A 21895-nucleotide genomic window follows, 5' to 3' on the forward strand; every position below is an offset into this window, starting at 1 on the left:
CTGCTGCCTCATAGAGTTGAACAGATGATAGCATAATGTGGGCATCTTGGCTAGAAAGTAACTCTTTCTCTTTGACTGTCATTTCCATGAATCTGTTCATCTGTGAAATAACTGACATTTTAAAAATTCAGCATTTTATCAAAACTTACTGTTCTCCAGTTCTCTCAATAGTTAAGACATGTGTATCACCCAGGTAGCTTAGAAAAGTTTATTTTTTTTTGACTGAAAACAAATAACTAAAATAATCTGCACACATATATTCTGATATATTACACTTTATTTTTAATATATTAACACTATGTAATAGAGAGAGAGTACAGAACAACAGGTAAAAGCATTGGCTTTGGAGTTCAGTGCCAAGCCTCAAGACCTGGGTTTATAACTTACAATCTCTGCAACCTTGAGTGAATTTATTTTTTACTTAAGTGCTCCAGTGTCCTCATGTATAAATGGCAGAGAAATAGAAAGGGTATCTAGTGAATAGGGCTATTGTATAAAATAAATGAATGAAAGCAGGCAAAAAGTGTTTAGAACAGTGCCTGGCAAGTGGTGAGCTATCAGTGCCTGTTAGCTTTTATTATAAAAAGCTACAAATCCTACAAAGCCATTTTAAAACCAATTCCTTTCTCTCTACTTTGTCTGAATAACCTTCCAGCAAGAACTGTTTGCCTTTGAAAACCAGATTCCAGCCTCACATCTTCCCTAGATAAGCAAATACATGTACACTAATGATCAAGGCCAAGAAAAGCTGAAAATAATGCTGATGGTCATTAACTCTAATAATCCTCCCTTTATGTTTGTTTTGTCCTGTTGAGTTTATGAGCCATTTTCCCATTCATTGCATCATTGGATTTTCACAACACTTCTGCAACAAAAGTGGCTAAATGTTCTTTCTTATTTTTGAAAGATAAGGAAGCTAAAGCACAAAGGGGTTAAAAAGGTTTGCCTTTTGGAATGCTTGGGTGACTCAGTTGGTTAAGCGTCTGCCTTCAGCTCTGGTCATAATCTCAGGGTCCTGGGATGGAGCCCTGAATAGGGCTCCCTGCTCAGTGGGCAGCCTGCTTCCCTGCTGGTGCTTGTGTTCTCTCTCTCTGACAAATAAATAAATAAAGTCTTTAAAAAAAAAAAAAAAAAGGTTTGTCTTTTAAAATATGGTTTGCCTTTTTGTCACCTAGAAGATGACTATGAACCCACGGCACTTCAACTCCTGACCATAGAACTTCTTTCTGCCTTAACACTGTAGAAAGTGTTTAGCTGACATGTATTTTAAGAACTAATAGCTTCAAGCCAGTAGTCTCTGACTGGCCCTTCCTTATACACTTTTTCTTTTTAAAATGTCCAGTAAGGACAAATACCTTACCATTTGTTCCACTCAAGGATTCTGCCGCTAGGACCCTCCCTCTATTCAAGATGATCTTTCACTTCTGAGGAAATGGAAAGTGGAGCCTTCTCACAAACGCAGTCGTGCTTCCCTCATTCGCACCGTGCTGCTCCACACCATGCTGCTCGTGCTGTTCCTATCAAGCCGAGCAGCGCCATGACAGGAGTTAGAACGGCAGAGTCGAATCGTCTGGGTTTAATTCCTATTGGCCGCTCACCAGCTGCATGACCGTAAGAAAGTGATTGCACTTCCCTGTGCCTCAGTTGCTCCATCTATAAAGAGGGAGAACAATACTACCTACCCCCTCGTGTTCTTGTGAAGATTGTGAAGAATAATACAAGTCAAGCACACCCAAGAGAGCCCCTGATGACTTTGGTGTGGGCTCCTGTTGTTATGATGAGGTATCAGAAAATAGTCTGAATGCTTTCTCACTCTGGCTGGTATCGCTCAGCTGCCTAATGCAAGAATTGTCACTGTGTGAACCAAAACAACCAGATCCCATAAGGACCAAGTGTTTGGACTAAAGCACAGCATTGCACCTGTCGCCTGAAACCTTTGACTCTCCCAGAACTGCTTTCCCTCACATACCTTGAACGGAAATATCCGTGATCTCATAATGCCCCAAAATACATCTCGATTAGTCTGTTTCCTGACTTTTACCCTTGTCACCATGAGCATCCTCCAGTTTCGGCTAAGGAATAAGTTGCTATGGCAACACTCACCACCCACAGTCAACAGTCAAATTTCATTTCTCAGATACAACTATTAGAAAATAAATGATCCATGTAACATTCTTTGTGTTTGTTTCCCTGTTCATTTGCAAAATCTCCTTCCTGTTTGAGGCACTCATAAATGGAATAAAAATGCCTTTTTTAAGATTTGAAGAATAATTTGTTAATTTAAACGAAAGCACTATTTGAGTTTTCAGTGGTTTAAAAATAGCTGTCAACATAAGGTTAAAAAAAAGCACAGTCATAAGCTACTTTAGTCTCAAATTTTGTTTAGTCAAAATGCTTATTTTGTAATAGGAACATCAAATGAATTATAACATGTTATTTGCTAAGAAGAATTTTCCCTCTTTTATTTTTACACCCTGGGCCAAAATGACTTATTCAACTGTTTCAGAAACAAGAAAATGGATAGAGAATTTCTACATTTCTTCAGTAGTCTTCCCACCAAATCCATCTGTATGCCTCCAGTCTAAGACAAGATAATAGCATATGGTATGTGGACCAGCAGTGCCCAACACCACACATTTCTAGAATACTTTTCCAAGTGCACCATCAGGGAAAACCTAGTCCAGGCCCCAACACTGGGGACATGTGTCAATGGCACCCATGTTTATTCCTTTTCATACCTAACTCCTCAGACTTCACTGGTGATTCTATAATATCTCATGGTTATGGTTGAGTTTCCCCAATGATAGAGGTAAGGAGGAAGCCCTAGTCCATCGATTCCAACTCTGCATCCTGTTGGGAGATAGAGATAAACACGGAGAACCCCCCCCACCTCCACCCCTTCCCTCTGTCCTCCCCCCAACCTCCTCCCCCATCTGTCATAATACCCTTTACTAGTGATTATTCATCATGTTCAAAACAACATTTAAAAAGAATATATATCACTATATTTAATCCTCACAACAGTCTTATAAATTGAATAGTTTTATCACCAAAATATGTTGGCAAATCTTTTGGCTGGAAGAGATTTACCTCCATGTGTTTCTATTCCAGTGGTTAAGTGGTCCTGCTCTTGATCTCAGCTCAGGTCTTTTTTTTTTTTTTTTTCTTTTCAGCATAACAGAATTCATTATTTGTGCACAACACCCAGTGCTCCATGCAATACATACCCTCCATAATACCCACCACCTGGCTCCTCCAACCTCCTACCCCCCGCCCCTTCAAAACCCTCGGATTGTTTTTCAGAGTCCATAATCTCTCATGGTTCATCTCCCCTTCCAACTTCCCTCAACTCCCTTCTCCTCTCCATCTCCCTATGTCCTCCATGTTATTTGTTATGCTCCACAAGTAAGTGAAATCATATGATAATTGACTTTCTCTGCTTGACTTATTTCACTCAGCATAATCTCTTCCAGTCTCATCCATGCTGATACAACAGTTGGGTATTCATCCTTTCTGATGGAGGCATAATACTCCATAGTGTATATGGACCACATCTTCCTTATCCATTCGTCCGTTGAAGGGCAACTTGGTTCTTTCCACAGTTTGACGACCGTGGCCATTGCTGCTGTAAACATTGGGGTACAGATGGCCCTGCTTTTGACTACATCTGTATCTTTGGGGTAAATACCCAGTAGTGCAATTCCAGGGTCATAGGGAAGCTCTATTTTTAATTTCTTAAGGAATCTCCACACTGTTCTCCAAAGAGGCTGCACCAACTTGCATTCCCACCAATAGTGCAAGAGGCTTCCCCTTTCTCCACATCGTCTCCAACAAACGCTGTTTCCTATGATCCTAATTTTGGCCATTCTAACTGGTGTAAGGTGGTATCTCAATGTGGTTTTAATTTGAATTTCCCTGATGGCTAGTGATGATGAACATTTTTTCATGTGTCTGATAGCCATTTGTATGTCTTCATTGGAGAAGTCTCTGTTCAAGTCTTCTGCCCATTTTTTGACATGATTATCTGTTTTGTGTGTGTTGAGTTTGAGAAGTTCTTTATAGATCCTGGATATCAGTCTTTTGTCTGTACTGTCAGCTCAGGTCTTGATCAAGGTCATGAGTTCAAGCCCTGTGATGGGCTCCATCCTGGGCGTGGAGCCTACTTTAAAAAAAAAAAAAATCAGTATACATAAATATAATAATTGATTTTCATTTCTCCAAAACAGTATGTCCCCTTTTGCATTTTAATTTTATTAGGGTCTTAGTTGATTCATTGAAAACAACAAATATGTGTGGACAAAGGAGACAAACACAACTTGCAGGAACATATAAATTAAAAAGGCATTTTAAAAAGTTGTCCTTGGGGCGCTTGGGTGGCTCAATGGTTTAAGCCTCTGCCTTTGGCTCAGGTCATGATCCCAGTGTCCTGGGATTGAGCCCTGCATCAGGCTCTCTGCTCAAGGGGAGCCTGCTTCCTCCTCTCTCTGCCTGCCTCTCTGCCTACTTGTGATCTCTGTCTTTCAAATAAATAAAATCTTAAAAAAAAAAAAGTTGTCCTTATAATATTATAAATATAATGGTATGAGGCAATAAATGCAATACTTAGCCTCACTTTGTGTTTGAGTAAAAGATGCACTCTGAAATTTCAAAGATGCACTTTTTTAATTCAGAAAAAAATGTGACAGGGATTCTTACAAAAATTCTAAATATCAGACAAGTCTTTTCTGCTATACTGACATTTTCTATTTAAAACTGAGTAAATATTAGAGCCAAAAATCAATGATGTAATTCCTTTTAGAGAAGCAGTGTGGTCAGTGGCAGAAAGGTGATGGGCGTAGATCAGGAAAACTGACATCACAATAAGCAGCAAGGGGCCAGTATGAAGCAACTACATGGAATGAAATCATCTCTACTGTGGATAGTCTAGCTTTCCAGGAATGGAGATTAGTGGACGGTTTCATTATTGGGAAGGGATGAAAAGATTTATTTTATTGAAAGTTTTTCCAAGTGGATTTTTAAAATACTAGATGAATGTACTTGTTGACTTGTAGTAACTGTTTCTTGTATCTAATGCATCAGACCCCCTGGTAATTATAATTTCAAGCAAGTTAAATTGCAGTTAAAAGAGATTAGATTTCAACATAATGCAAAGAAAAACAATATTGTTTCAATCCATTGCATTCGGGGTAGGAAAAAACGGAAGCAGTTTCCTGAGAAGAGGTTGTAGGTCTGCAAATCAAAGGGAATTTCCTGATGGTGAAATCCAAACCAAACCAGATCTTAACTAAAGAGCATCTTGACTGTTATCCTAAGGAGTCTCAGGTAGAGATAGTTGTTACTAAATTCAGCTGTTTCTAAAATTTCCCTATCTTCATTTAAAACTTCAGAATATTTGAAATTAATAAAAGTTGCGATATACCCTCGATGACTATTCAAGAAGCGTGGAAATTTACTAAAACCTTGGCAGGCTTGGAATTAAACTCTCAGAGTATGTTAACAGAAAAAGGAAAGAAATCAGTTCTCTCCATCATCATGTCAATGAAGAATGTGTTTTCCAGACCCTTCTTCTTGTGTCCAGTATTAAAAAGAAAGATCGCAACTGAATTCCTTTGAGAGCATACACAGTTTAAACCTGTCAACATGTTTTACTTGTCCACTTTATACTTAAGAAATTAAAAGATTTACACCTTAAAGCTATTTTCTCTCCAGCTCCTCTGAAAGGAGAGCACATCAATGTGCTAAACTCTGTGAGCAGTGTCTGATGTAACGATTGGATGATTTAAAATAGGATGAATGTTTGCGAAGTGCCCTCGCAAAAATGACCTCCAGTGTGTAGAGACCAAGGGCTCAAAGGAAAGAAAGCTAACCTCCACAGGCAACCAAACATTTTGATTGCTCAAATAAGGCAGACGTTTATTATTTTAATTATGGAAAAGCAAGTTACAGTTTTAAGCAGCCTCTAGCAATAAAACAGGACACCCATGAACTTCACTTATCAGCTATTGATATTAATCAAACAATCTGCATTTTGCTATTGTAGTTGGTCTGGAAGATATTGATACAGTCCCATTACAAAGAATTAATACTCCAAGACATAGAATTAGGAAAACAGGACTATCACACAGGAAACAATTGCAAATAATACAAGGTGCTATGTTCATAGAGCAAAGGCTTCTAGTTCTGTTGCCCAGTGAACTAGCGAGACCCTGGGCCCTGAGGCCTTAGGCCATCCCTAAGCTGTCACAGAAGGCTCTTGGAATCATCACAAGAAAGAACTCAAGGACAGACAGGACATGGTGGGTGAGAGACATAAGCAGGAAAGTTTTTTAAAGCAAAAGTACACTCCAGAGATCTGAAAGCAGGTGAACTATGTAGAGGGAGTTGTATGTCCTGGGGTCTGGGTCTCTATCATTTCTTGACAATTGCTGACAAGGGAGTGGAATATCATGACTTGGGGCAGGAATTTCTTGGAAGCAGGGTTTCATGCCTTTTCTTCCCTATTTGGTCAAGGGTTTCTGGCCTGTTTTGTCAGTCATTGTGGGCCTGTCTGCTCTGATCTGGGGTCTGTTGGCTTTGTTTTGGAGTGCTGCCAAGACAGGCCTCTGACTTTCCTGATAGCTGGCCATGACTTTTTCTCTGCTGCCTGCCAGGCATCCTGTTAGAACCGAAGTGCCTACTCTAATGGTGCTGTTAGAGGGAAATAAGAAGCCATGTAGAATTTATTTTAATTGGAAGAAAGAGTGGGGAGGGAGGAGGAGTGGAGTGTGACCTAAGTTAGATCCTGTGAGGTGGTGTGCAGGGTAGGAGGGGCAATGGGGAGTTGTGGGATTGGAAACCAGGAGGCTGATTTGGAGGCTGTTATAAGAGCCTTAAGTGACGTAGGGCAGAATGTGGTGGGAGCGGAAAGAGCACAATTAAGAGACATGTCCGAGGTGGAACTGCAGGAGAGAGTGGCCAATCATTCCCAGAAGAGAGAAAAAGAAGGATTCAAGGCTATCTATGGCTTCTCCTTTGGAGAAGGACCTTAACTTGAAATAGGCAGTTGATGTGATTTGAGTAAGAAATAATGAAACTTCAGGCAGAATGCTTTTGATGTTGGAACACCCACGTAAATATTGTGACTGTAGGTCACACTTCTGATCGATCTCAGGACCCAGTTGACTACAGGTGATACACATTCAAAACTGAAAAGCAGGTTGCTGCCTGCAGTGTTCTCACCACCCTGTACTCCTGAAAAGGGAGCCCTAACATTTCTTTGGGGGTGCACAGACTAGATTTCAATCTGCCATTCTCACTCTCTCCTTCAACGGGATTTGATCCTGTTTCTACTTTTACAATACCTTCTCAGACTTGGATCTCAGCTTCAATGATGCATCCTCCCAATCCCAGGACCAGTGAGTCTGAATGTATGCCCTTATAGGGCATATCCTCTTATAGGTCCCTGGTACTTTCCTTCATAGTGCTTATCACACTTTGTAACCATCCATCTGTTAACTTCTTGTCTTTTACAAAATCATAAATTCCTTTAAAGCATGGAGATGTTTCTGTTTTATTTATTACTGTATTCCCAGTATGGGGTTCAGGACCAAGAACATGGAAGATGCTTAATGATTTATGTTGAATGAATGGATGAATTGTCGGTTTCATTGCCTTTGATGCTTTGGGTACCTCACATGCTGTCTCCATGAACAGGAGTTTGATAGTCAGTCTCATGTGATTAGAGAGGAAGTGAAAGATAAAAGAATGGTGGGGAAATATAGCTGGATTTAATGTCTAACTAGATATTAGAGATGGAGAAGATAATCCCAGTGACTTAATATGGGGTGATAAAAGTTTTCTCTAATCTCTTGCTTTGGGGAATGCTATACTACAGGCCGCAAAAAAAATGCTCTATTTTGGCAGTTAAGTCAGAGCTGTACTCAGATTTAAATTACAAGGTGCTCAATTATATGCTAATTTTATTCTTGTTTTTTTGAACAACCACCATACTGTTTTCCACAGCACCTGCACCATTTTGTATGACCACCAATAGGATATAGCAACATGAATATACTTCATACTACTAAACTATACACTTTAAAATGGTTACAATGGTAAATCTTATGCTAAGTGCTTTTTAACACAATTTAAAAAAATCGAAGTGCTCATTGGTTACCTACTGGGTACTGCCAAGCACATTGGTAGCATCTCAGCTGACAGATTCCTTGGATGGTACTGACACCTCTGAAGCCAAGTATTTCAATGAGGAGCCAGAGGAGAGAGGATGGAGAGTTGGATAATAAACCCATTCTAACTTTATCACTACCCTGAATTTTTATCCAGATGGACTAAAGTATTCCCAGTGCTTCTGAAATCCTAAATACCAGTTTTTCTTGTTTTTATTGAAGAATAATTGACATACAATATTGTATTAGTTTCAGGTGTACACTATAGTGATCCAATATTTATATACATTGCAAAATGATCACCACAATAAGTCTAGTTGCTGTCTGTCAACATACAAAGTTGTTACAATATTACTGACTATATCAGTTTTAAGACTGACTGTGAAGTAGTCTGAGAAAAATTAGGTAATCTCATAAATTTCATTTGGCCTTTGTTTGTTTACTGTTTTGTTTTCAGTAAGCCATCCCAGGTTGGATGTGAAATGATTTCATCCTCTTTCACCATTTGATCCCCCCTTAAAACCTCTTGTACCCTAATTATTAATACTGATGGGGATGCCAGTAACTTAAAATATCCAAAGGATACTGGCTTCTGACACCTCTGTCATATTTCTGGGCTCTCTTATGAATCCAGAGTATTTTCTTTAACGTTTTCAAAAAATGTAGGGAACAAATTTCCTGAACATCAATATACTCTCAAAAGTAAACATGCTATACTTATCCCCTGTTGACTAAAAATATAGGGTGTGTGTGTGTGTGTGTGTGTGTGTGTGTGTCTTCCCAGGTGGAGAGATTTGGAGAGTGAAGACAGGGAAAGAGTCTCTTCAAGGCTGAGAAGTAGCAAAGGTAGAGGTTGTTTATTCCAAGAGGCCAGCAAATTGAATTCTTATCCCTCATCTTTAAAGAGGGTTAACGTAGAGCTTATTTTGTGTCCTTAAGAGAGAGTCAAAGAGGGACCAGGGGAATTGCTCTCTCACTACTGGGTTAAGACTCCCAGGTGGAGCAAAGTCTTGGTGTATCTGTTGCTTAACAAAGGAGACCCAGCAGAGCCTTTTCTGAATTCTCTCAGTACAGAGAGGGAAAGAGGATTTCCTGCTCTGCTGGTGAAGCCTTTGTGCTGAAATCAGCTTTCTCCGCAGTCCTGCTATTCCTCAAGGAGGGTCTAGGAGTGAGAGAGGAGGATTTATACAGCCTTTCCCTGAGTGTTTCTGCTGCTTTTCCATGCCACTGGGCAGAAGACCCAAAGCACACGGAGGCACACCACACCCGCCCCCATATTTCCAGCCTCATCGTGAATGCACATTCTGATTCCATTCCAAGAAAGCTGTAGTCATTCAAGACACCCCAGGCTGTAACACACAGCGTGTTTCCGAGCTCCTACCTTGCTTTCCATCTCTATCTCCTATGACTCAGGGTGACCTTGTCAAACAGAATACATCTCCAGAGGATTCCCCTGTTAGACTTCTAATTAGCACATGCCCAATCACACTGTGTGTGTGTGGAAAGGTTATGGTTAAACAATGACATATTCACAGATACATTTAAAATTGTGAATTCCTAGGCTGAATATAAGAGTTTGAAAGACAGTTGGTACAGAATATTCCAATCTGTCAATAACTGCAAAGTCAAATCCACAGTAAGACCATTCACAGAAGGTGTCATTTGGCAAAAATATAGTAATAATGATCTTCAGTTTTTCATGATAGATATGCGTGTACTATAACTAAGGTATATAGCAAGTAGCACTTTCCCTCTCTTCCCACTATCAGAAATCATGTCATATTATGTGAATTCAGTATAAAACAAAGAGGTAGTGTTTCAAAAAAGATATATGGCATTGATTTTATTGACTAGATTTGCCTAAATCACTGTTATTGTAAAACAAAAACTCCTGATACTAAATCTGAAGGTCATATAAAAGTCTCCTGAATGTATCAGATCTGCAATGTTGCATAATAGTAAGAATAAATCACAAAACTGGGATCGAGAAGCCAATTTAGAATCTGTTGGGCAGGGTGTGTGAACCTATCAGATACGTAGGCCTTAATAGTTCAGATACTAAGTCTGACTAATAATAATTTCAAGGTTCCCACTGCCTCTACAAGGTAAATGCTTAGGTAACTGCTGATTATCCTCAGTACTTACAAAGTGATAACAGATAAGCCTAATAGGATTTGAATTTAAGTAGCTGTGATTTTTTTTCCCCTCTTTCTTCCGGCTTTGTGAAGTGGAAATTGTACAAGCTCTAACAGCAAAGGCACACTTTCAGACTTAAGACATGCCCTGATGATCAGGGACACTTACCATATAAATCCTCCAAGACCAAATCATACCATGAAACTAGGGTCGGATCAGGCACCGGTGTATGCTAAATAAAAATGCTGCTGACCGTTCCCGTAAGAATTTCTTAGCAATACTTTCTAAAGCAGGATTTTAGATCAATCCACACTAGCCAATGAGCCTAGAACTGCTGCCCCCACAGAAAAATTATGATTCTTGAAAAAAAAACAAAAAAAAAACTAGAAAATCCTATGGGTTCTATTATGAATGCACTACAGTTTTGCTAAATCGCTAGACTTTATTGTATTTGCATGTACCTTATATGGGTGTGCACTGTGTGTGATGTGCAGTCCGCTGTCATTTCTTGAGTGCTTACTATCTACCAGCTACATTACTATGGACTTGGGATAAGTGCTGGAGAAGAGAGACACAGTCAGGGCTCCAAGAAAATACAGTCTAGAGGAAGCCCTGCCTCTCAAACTTTTAATGTGCATACAAATCACCTGGGGATCTCATTAGTATGCAAATTCTGCAGTGTGTCTGGCATAAGGCTGAGATTCTGCATTTCTAATATACTCCCTTTTAATGCTGATGTTGCTGGCATTTGAGTAGCAAATACCTGAGGACACAGATATTAAATCACACAGATAAGTATATGCTTACATTTGTAGTAAGTGCTATGAAGGAAAAAAACACAAGGATCTATGAGATCAAATAAAATGGGGGACCCAAGCTTTGCCTCAGGGCTAGGGGAGGGGCTATGTAAGCCCAAAGCTGAAGGATGGTGGAAATAGGTCAGGCTGAGCTACTGAAGCCAACTATAGTAAATGTCATTCGTACCTTTGGTGTCTTTCTGACTGGAGGTGTTCTCTGGACACCAGAGTATATTCGACCTATGCTCTGGGATTGCTATAAGTACCTAAAACCAAATGCCCCAGCGCTATTTGCTTCGGGGAAAAATTTATAAGTAAACATCCTAGCTTCACCACCCCTTAGTGGGACATACTCAGTTGGGTTTCATAGTCTCTCAGAGGGTTCCCAGCAGGGTTGTGCCCCAGTGGTCTACAGCTATAACTCATGTCAACTTCGACTTTACTCTTTTCCCTGTATTGAATCCCTACTCCTGGTCAATGACTCTGATCCCCTTCCAAATAAATTACTTTCTCCGAAATCCTTGTCTCAGGGTTTGCTTTTGAGGGAACTCAGATTAAGAAACTAAACCGCTCACAAAGGACTATAAACAATTAGAAAGACAGATAGATGGATAGATAGATACACACACATATACATATATATGTGTGTGTGCATACACACACCCAGACACACCGCACACACCTACACAACTAGGTTGAAATCTAAGGGGAAGAAAGACATAGAAACCTGAAGTGAACACAGGCCACTTTTGCTTTTGGACATTTGTCCCCAACCCTAGGAATCTCGAATTTCTGTTTTGATGACCCCATGGGGAAAGAGGAGCAAACTACAAACATAAACTGGCCCTATTTCCTGAATTGGGTGGTAGTTTCAAGTTTGCTTGGAAAACTGTACATAAGTGATTGAGGAACTTTCCTATATGTGCATTATACTTCACAATATTTCAAAATGCAATTCAAAAAAAAAAATCTGAACAAGAGAGGAATGATTTAAGCAAAGGGAAATCACATAAGAATTATGTAGATGTTTTGGAAGAACAGAGAACAGGCCAGGTGTGGCTGGAGCATGATGAACAATGGGCAGAATGGTGGAAGATTCATTCATACATTCACTTACTCATTTCTGACCAGTATGACCTTTTTAATAGAGCTTTCATTGGGTGGGAGATAGGCAAAAACAAACAAACATACAAACAAACAAAAACCCCACAACTAAATAAGCAAGATAATTTCAGAAATTAATGATTGCTATGAGGAAAACGAAATAGGTTGATGTCACAGAAAAAAGGGTTTTTTGGTGGGATAATGGAGATTGGGTCACGTAGAAAGATCTCACTGAGGGGCTGGCAATGAAACTGAGATCAAAAGAACAAGAAGATAAAATTAGAAAGGGATATAGAAGCCAGTGCCTGGAAACCTCAGTAAGAATTTTGAGCTTTATTTTAGGAGCAATGGAAAGTGATTAAAGAAGAGGGAGATAATCATACTACGGTTCTTCAAGATCGACCTGATGACTCTGTGAGAAATGGTTTCCAGTGAGAAGACATGATAGAGGCTGACTAGGATGCCAGAGCAGACACATACAACTGGATCTATTCAAGTTATACTATAGACTTAGAATGGCATATTCCTTCCATAAACTCTGGTACAGACCCTACCCTCTAAAATCATCAGTCACTAGGCCCTATCTTGTTAGCTTCTGTGATTTGGCTGATGAATGACAAATGACTGAAGTTGGACCAGTCAGAATCCTTTCTTGGGATATTCCTAATGGAGCTGGAGGGGAAGATTGTCCTTCTATAGTAGAATGTTGTAATGCCATGAGAACTGCTAGCGATCTTGTTCAAGATCGTTTGGAGAAAGGCAGAAGGAAACAGAAGAGGATGCGACCCTGAAGAGAGAGGAGAAAGGGAGAGAGATTGAGACAAGTCCTTGTGTAATAGCATTTCCTGGTTGCTGTGGTTTTAGCAGTACTTTATTTGACTGTTGGAATTCAGGATTCTTCCCAGTTACACAAATCATATTAATTCCCTTTTGCATTTAGCTAGTTCAAGTTGCATTTCTGTCAATTAACTGAAAAAATCCTGGGCGGTTTAAGAGGTGAGGGAGATGGAGGTGAGCACGTGAGGGAATAGGTATGCCATTTACCAAATAGAGGAAGGCACGATGAGAAGTTGGCGCAGGGGGAACCAAAGTACTGTTGAGAAAATGAGAATTTGAAATACCTATGAGATATCAAATATTGAGTAGATAGTGGATATTTGTTTTTGTTTTTTAAAAATTAATTTTATTCCCATTTTTCTTCAAATTTTTATTTAAGTTCTAGTTAGTTAATATACAGTGCAGTATTGGTTTCAGGATTAATTCAGTGATTCATCACTTACATTCAACACCCAATGTTCAATATGACAAGTGCCCTCCTTAATATCATCACCCATCTGGTCCATCCCCCATCCACCTCCCTCCATCAACCCTCCATTTGTTCTCTATCTTTAAAAGTCTCTTATGGTTTGTTTCTGTCTCTCTCTCCTCCCACCCCAATGTTCATCTGTGTTGTTTCTTAAATTCCACATATGAGTAAAATTATATATTTGTCTTTATCTGACTGACTTATTTCACTTAACATAATACACTGTAGCTCCATCCACATCATTGTGAATGGCAAGATCTTGTTCTTTTTGATGGTTGAGTAATATTCATATATATTATCTTTATCCATTCATTATTTGATGGACAGATAGTGGATATTTGAATTAAGAGCTCAGCCAAGAGGAATGGAGTGTGGATATAAGTTTGGACATCACTGTCAAAGAGTTGATATCCAAAACCATAGGATGATATGAAATAAATTAAAGGAGAGAGACTGTCCAGTGGAAAGAGAATAGGACCCAGGACCAGGTCCTGAAGAATTCCAAGATCTGTGGACCTGTTGCCACAGATGAGATGCTTTCCAAATTTCCACTAAGGAGGACTGCAAGCCTCCCACCACACCCCTACTGCCATTCAGCTGTAGTTTGTTTGCTGGATGGTCTTAACTAATGCTACAAGTTTCACCTTCATTGTCATTTGTCAAAAAAAAAAAAAAAAAAAAAGGCTGGGTGAGGAAGCTGTGAGTATAACTGCATGACTTTAAAGTAATGAGACTGATTTTCAAGGGTGACTCATAAACTGGCTCTGTAGGTAATTTTGAAAAAAAAAAATCTAGGTAGTAAGATAAACATTTATACTTTAGAACTTGTTCGGCATTTGGGTTATAACAAGCCTTTTGTGTGCATGACTCATTCCTCCATTATTTCTTGATTATAAATGTGGCGGTGGGGAAGTGTACTAATTCTGTGATGGCCACCAGAGAATAATTTTTTTATATTACCTCTAGCATACATGAAATAAGGTCAGCACCATCTGTTTAGAAAGCAGTTTGAATGAAGGAGCTTCAAGTTTAATTTTTTTTTAATGTTTCTTTTTTCTGTACTTAGTCACGTTGTTCATTAACCCACAAGGGTACCTATTGTTGTGACGTACATTTCTGAGCTGACTGACTACTTATGAATGAATGCATATGTCATAAATACAACACTACCTAAAAAAACCTATCTAGTCAGGTGTGTATAAATTTCTTAGGTTATGAACCTGTATGATCTGTTGCATTAAGAGTCAAACCATATATTCTGATTAAACCATAATGATGATTAGGATGATTAGCTACCAGACTTTATCATTCTTAAGCATTTTATGGAAAGTTGGGACATAAATCAGTTAAAAGTATAAAAATATTGGTCACTGATCATTTTGTTAATGTCCAGTACAGTTCTAAAAGGCTACATATTTTCACAATTCTTAGTCTCTAGCTTAGAGAATAAGAAGTTAATCTTAACTTCTGAATGCCATGTTCTCCTAATGGAATGCTGTCTCCTTCTCAATTTTCTCTGGAGTATTTTTATACATCTTAAGTGAACTGAAAAATACACCAATACCCAGATGTTTTATTTCTACAATTACAGAATTTATTCAGTGAGGATCAGGAACTTCATAAACTTATGAGATTACTTAAGATGTGAAATTTTAGTGAAATTTTATCTTTGTTTTTCTTTCAGATATTTTAAATTAAATAAAATTAAAACATTAGACTAGACTTACTCTTCTTATATATTCTCTTTAGGTCTTTGGATGGCATTGATTAAATGAGTGAACCAATAAATATCAGACATGATTCTTACTAATAATACACAGATTGTCTGAAAAGTCTAGAAACATTGGGAAAATACTTTTTATTATGTTCTTTCAGATTAATAAGTAGCTTAAATTCAGAAATGTGTTACCTGCAAAAGAACAGGGGGATTAAAAGAAAATATGTTTTGAAAATGTAACTAACATCTTGATTTTATTTTTATTTTACAGTTTGAAACTCAGATGTTCAAAATCAGATTAATTATAATTTTTGGTTCATTCATTTTCTCATTTGCCTAGATATAGACATATTCATTTATTTTGTTAATTACTTAATTATTTATTTTTAATAATGAAATAGCCACCCACAAAATCACTGTCTGAGACAAATCTGAGAGTCTAACAATAGCTCACATCAAATCCTGTTTCCCCAACTGGTCCATCCCTCTCTTATCTTGCACCCAAAGGACCGACCCATCACCCAGAATCTCATACTCATTCTTCCTTTTATCTCATTGTATTGTAACTACTTTTTTCCTAAAACATGCACAAGTATGTGTATTTGGTAGGTTTTTTAATTGACAAAAAGAATGTCGCACTTTGTATAACCTTTTAGAAATTTTGTCCTTTAGTATTTATTGATGAGATTAATTCATATGGTTACTTGCAACTATAGTTTATTCATTTCCATGGCAATATATTCACTGAGTGAATGTATCACAGTTCATGTATCTACTGCCTGTTGCTGGACACTTGGATTCATTCTGGTTTTTGTTAAATATGAACAAGGCTGCTATAAACATCCATTTACATACCATCCCTTATACACATGCAAGAGTTTCTGTGGAAAATACAGCTGGGCACAGAAGTGCTGACATGTAAGATTTTAAGAAAAAAAATGCCAAGCTTTGCCAAAGTTGTTGCTCTCATTTGTAGCAAATAAAAGGACCTGTGGATCCACATTTGATATTATCAGAATTTTAAATATCTGGAATATTTAAATATTTTAATTTAAATATTTAATATTTAAATTTAATTTAAATATTAATTATTTTTAACTATTTGGGATATTTAAATATTTAAATATTGGAGGTAGAATGGTGGTATTCCATTATGATCTTAGTAAACATTACTTTAAAATAAAAATATTCGGGGCACCTGGGTGGCTCAGTTGGTTAACGGTTTGCCTTCAGCTTAGGTCATGATCCCAGGGTCCTAGGATAGAGCCCCACATAGGGCTCCCTGCTCAGCTGGAGAATCTGCTTCTCCCTCTCCCTCGTTGCTCCCCCTGCTTGTGCACGCTCTCTCTGTGTCAAGTAAATAAACAAATAATATTTAAAATAAAATAAAATAAAAACATTCCTTTATTTCTGGTTTTAATCAGGAATACTATATATTTCAAAATGTGGTATGGTATATAGATCACTACAAAGTAATTAATTATAAAATAACCTATGTCTTACTTTGAGTATTTATTTGGGGGGTAACTCTTCTCCCACATTACTGCAAGCATGGCCAGGATTGTGATAAGCAGTCATTTTGGCCACTGTGTTCTCTTCGAGTATCCCATCTCCTGAATGGCAGAATGCCAGGGAGTGAGATCATGTATTTGCTATAAGCTCTCCAGTCATTCATTCTTTCTTACTCTAGAAGCTTCACCTCATCCCAAGTGATTTAAAAAATATCTGAGCGATTTCCATTGCCTACTTAGGTTTATAAAAGGCTTTATTTTATTAAAATTTATAGTGCTACATGGACACATTTATGAACACACAGTCATTTGATTGCAAAGGTATATAGAGTTGGTCCACATGATTAAGTATTTTTAAAATCCATTCAATTAGATTTCTAGATTTTCATGTTCCTTTCTCATAAGACATTTAGTTAATTTAAATGCAAAGTCACGTTTAAGGCGACATGGCCATCTGAAATGAAGGACTAATGAATGTCCTTTAAATTGGAAAACAGCAAGGGTAATCGAGAAATCCTGCTGCAAATCTCCACAGTTAGCAAAATCAAGGTAAGTGTGATGATAACTCATGTGTTTATTATCACTTGTTAACAAACATAGACTTTCCAAGAGGAAAAGAAGAGTGAGAGTGGTGGTAAAAATGCGATGGGGAGGGGCACCTGGGTGGCTCAGTGGGTTACTCAGTGGGTTAAAGCCTCTAACTTCGGGTCAGGTCATGGTCCCAGGTTCCTGGGATGGAGTCCCGCATTGGGCTCTCTGCTCAGCAGGGAGCCTGCTTCCCCCCACACACTCTGCCTGCCTCTCTGCCTACTTGTGATCTCTGTCGGTCAAATAAATAAGTAAAATCCTTAAGAAAAGAAAAAATAATTTTAAATGAGATGGGGACATACAGATATGACCCTGAGGCCTTCTTTCCTACCCCTCCTCAAATCTGAACAGTCTAACCTTGCACAAGAAAGTGAGTTTAAAAGTGTGGTATACATTAGTCATAGAGTGGCAACTTTCATTCTGATTGTAGATATTTAAAAGCATCATACATGTTAAGTGGGCTTAGTTGAAACTGTTTGCACCTCTATTGCAATATATTTGGTCTCTGTGAGCCAAGATAGATAATGCATTACCTAAAATTATATAGAATTGCCTAAGTTGCTAACAAGAAAATCTTTCCATAAACAGTGCAGTGTTTAAACTTGTCTTCCTTTACTCATCTTTAATTCCTCTCTACTTCCAATTGAATTAATTGCTTATATTTTTGAGTTTTTTAAATTGTGTTATGTTAGTCCCCATACAGTACATCATTATTTTTTATGTAGTGCTCCATGATTCATTCTTTGTGTATAACACCCAGTGCTCCGTGCAATCTATGCCCCCCTTAATACCACCACCAGGCTCACCCTTCCCCTCACCCCCCTCCCTTTTAAAACTCTCCATCTCTTTCCCAGAGTCCATAGTCTCTCATGGTTCACCTCCCACTCTGATTTCTCCCCTTTCATTTTCCCCTTCTCCTAATGTCCTTCAGTTGCTTTTATTTTTAAAAAAACTGGAACTCTGGAGAGATTGACTCACCCATCTTTTAAATTACAGGGTATTTCTTTACAGTATGTAATATGCATTATAATGTAATAAATAATTCAAGAATAGGAACTCTAGTGTCCCTGAAATGGGACTTTTACAACTTACTGATATAAATCTTAGTCCTCAATCGCAAGAGAAAATGGCATTAAAATAATTCAAAGATAAAGTTATACATGGGGTAGTTGTTCTCAAACATTAATAAGGCCACCATCTCATTTTTATACAACATATAAGCCCGAAAAAGTTAAGAACCAATAAAGTGGTAAGGGAACCTAACTACACAACAGTTAAGATCTGTGGCCATTATTTTTTATTTAGGCCTAGAAGTACATTTCCTTTCCTGAGTATGGCCATTTCAAGGAGAAAGAAATGGAAGCAAAAAATAAACTTCAAGGCAAGCTGTGACTGAAGAGGCAGGATTACCCATTTAAGATAACCCAAAAGGAACCCCAAATTCTTCCACTAGCAATTAGCCCACAGGAATCTCCTTTGGCAGAACAGAGAAGCAGAGTCCTGGGGACTGGCGCTTATTGTAGTGCTGCCTCTCGTGGTCAAGGGAGATGCTGGGATTTCTCCCTAGATTCTTTTCCCCCCGTCCAGTCTCCCGCCTGAGAAGATGGCAGCCAGCCATCTCATTGTTAAGCCAACTCCAGTGCCCCATAGGAAGCACAACGGGTGGGCGTGGGCTGTCACCGAGTTCCTCCTTTCCAGTCCTTCCTAGCAATATTCACCAAAGTGTTTTGGGATCTGAGCTCCTGAAACTTTCTAATCCGGGGGTGGGGGGGGGTGGGGGGGGGTGGGGAATGATAAGTTTCCTCCCAGTAAAGTCTTTCTTTTTCCCCTGCTCTAAGCGACCAGGTTTGACCTGGTCTACTGTGTTCCCACTGCCCTGGGCGCCAGCTGTGTTCTTGACCCCAGAATAAATCAGGGCTGCACCAGGCCTGCCAGAGTTCGGGACACATTTCCTGTCGGGGCCTAAGAAAAGAGGTTTGCCGCCAAGAGGGTGGTGGGGATTCTTGGCAGTAGAGGGCTCTGGCTGGAGTGGGGCGGGGGAAGAGGGGGGGAGCCAGCTGTAGGGGGCGGTGACCGCGCTCTTGGGACAGCTCCGCGCCCTGGGCGGGACAGATCCAAGTTGGGAACAGCTGTGGGACCCGGGCCTCCAAGATGAGGCCGACGCTCGCCCTGTGCCTCCTCTGGCAGGCTTTCTGGTCTCGGCCTGGCTGGGGCGAGCACCCCACCGCCGACCGCGCGGGCTGCTCGGCCTCGGGGGCCTGCTACAGCCTGCACCACGCTACCATCCAGAGGCTGGCGGCCGAGGAGGCCTGCAGTCTGCGCGGCGGGGCGCTCAGCACCGTGCGCGGGGGCGCAGAGCTCCGCGCCGTGCTTGCACTCCTGCGGGCAGGCCCGGGGCCCGGAGGGGGCTCGAAAGACCTTCTGTTCTGGGTAGCGCTGGAACGCGGGCGATCCCACTGCACCCTGGAGAACGAGGCGCTGCGGGGTTTCTCCTGGCTGTCCCCCGACGTCAGTGGGTCCGAAAGCGACACGCTGCAATGGGTGGAGGAACCCCAACGCTCCTGCACCTCTCGGAGTTGCGCGGGACTCCAGGCCACCCGGGGGGTCGAGCCCGCAGGCTGGAAGGAGATGCGATGCCACTCGCGCGCCAATGGCTACCTGTGCAAGTACAAGTTTGAGGGCTTGTGCCCCGCGCCGCGCCCCGGGGCCGCCTCTAACTTGAGCTACCGCGCGCCTTTCCAGCTGTCCAGCGCGGCGCTGGATTTCAGTCCCCCCGGGACCAAGGTGAGTGCGCTCTGCCCGGGGCAGCTCTCCATCAAAGCCACCTGCATCGCGGACGCGGTCAGTGCGCGCTGGGACGGGATACCCTCTGGGGCTGAGCTCTGTCCCTGTCCCGGGAGGTACCTCCGTGCTGGCAAATGCGCGGAGCTCCCTAACTGCCTAGACGACTTGGGAGGCTTTGCCTGCGAGTGCGCCGCGGGCTTCGTGCTGGGGAAAGACCGACGCTCTTGTGTAACCAGTGGGGAAGGACAGCCGGCCCCTGAGGGGACCAAGGTGCCCACCAGGCCGGTCGCTACTGCCAGCCCCGTCCCGAAGAGAACGTGGGCACCCACGGTAAAGGAGAAGCCAGCAGATATACCCCATGTCCCTGGACAAGGCAGTTCAGCAACATCTATTCCCGAGATTCCTCATTGGGGAGAACAGAGCACGACGTCTACCCTTCCGATCTCCCCTCAAGCCAGCTCACAGGCCGCCACCACCTCTTCAGGGAGTGTGACTCCCAAGTTTAATTCCACGTCTTCTTCTGCCATTCCCCAACCTTTCGACTCCTCCTCCACCGTGGTCTTCATACTTGTAAGCATAGCGGTGGTAGTGTTGGTTATCTTGACCATGACAGTACTGGGGCTTTTCAAACTGTGCTTCCACAAAAGCCCTTCCTCCCAGCCGAGAAAGGGATCCTTGACCCAGCGGGGCATGGAGAGTGATACTGAAGCCGCTGCTCTGCGTTCCAGTTCTGTACATTGCACAGACAATGGGGTGAAGGTGGGGACCTCTAGTCTGCGGGACAGAGCAGAAGGTGCCTCCCAGACAGGGTCCTCTCTTGGCTCTGGTGACACATAGGGAAATGAAACAATGGGCACTTCTGAGCAGAGTTTTTCACTTTCAATGGAAAGGGAGAAGTCCCTTATTTATGGGACTAACTATTCTTATAGGAAATACCCTTCCCCCAAATTCCCCTCTATTCCACTAAGGAGCCAAATCTGAACTGGACACTCATTTCCTGAAGATGGAAGATGTCGAAGTGCCTTATGGTGGTACTGGGGGCCGGGATTCTACTAGGGAATGGTATTTACTTGTGTTGATTCTGGGGGATTTGGAGAAGTGGTTGGACTTTTGAGATATGGGAAGCAAACAGAGAACAGTACAATTAAAAAAAAAAAATTAACCAACATGGAAAGGAAACTGTCTGCTTCCTTCAGGCTGGACATATATTTGTTTGAAGTTCCCAGGGGGGGAAAAAAAAATAAAGGATTGTTGATAACCCACACTCAGTTATCATTGGTCTTCTGGAGGATTGATTATTTAGGAAAAACAGCTGAGGCACATGCTGAGCATAGAAACAAGGGCACCTCCTTCTCTCAGATTGAAGGGGAAATCTTCAAGTCCTTGTAATGAAGAATCAGTCTTTAACAACCAGCAACCTTTTCCCTGGTTCTTTTATACTTTGCTTTCAAAGTCACTGCTACTTATGTGCTCAGCTATAAATCCAAACTGTAGTGTTGCCAGAGTAGCTGGCTCTGGAAGCAAATTATAGTTGACCACCAATTCAAGTGTTTACTGTGTGTCCTTGCTCAAGGAAACAAATGATTTGTGTTTTCCTTTTCCAACGTTTGCTCTCCAGTGTAATGACCTTCCCAACCAAATAGCCCTCTCCTAAGCATCAGGATGCTGATCCTCACTTCCAATTATGGCAATGTTAATTTCCAATTAAAACGTTAATGCTAAGTATTGATTTGAAATCTTCTGGGTGCATTAAAGCAAAAATGAGCTGGATTTCTTCCAAAGTTGCT

The 21895-nt window shown here is 40.7% G+C and overlaps 1 protein-coding gene across 1 annotated transcript; it reads left to right on the forward strand.

Annotated features, from left to right (window-relative positions):
* Positions 1–19247: 19247 nt before the first annotated feature.
* Positions 19248–21336, forward strand: CLEC14A (C-type lectin domain containing 14A). The gene has a single exon (XM_082736406.1). The coding sequence runs from the start codon at positions 19476–19478 to the stop codon at positions 20943–20945; it is 1470 nt and encodes a 489-aa protein (XP_082592532.1). The 5' UTR covers positions 19248–19475; the 3' UTR covers positions 20946–21336.
* Positions 21337–21895: the final 559 nt, after the last annotated feature.

This window comes from Mustela nivalis (genome assembly GCF_964662115.1).
Source record: "Mustela nivalis genome assembly, chromosome: 6".
NCBI lineage: Eukaryota > Metazoa > Chordata > Mammalia > Carnivora > Mustelidae > Mustela > Mustela nivalis.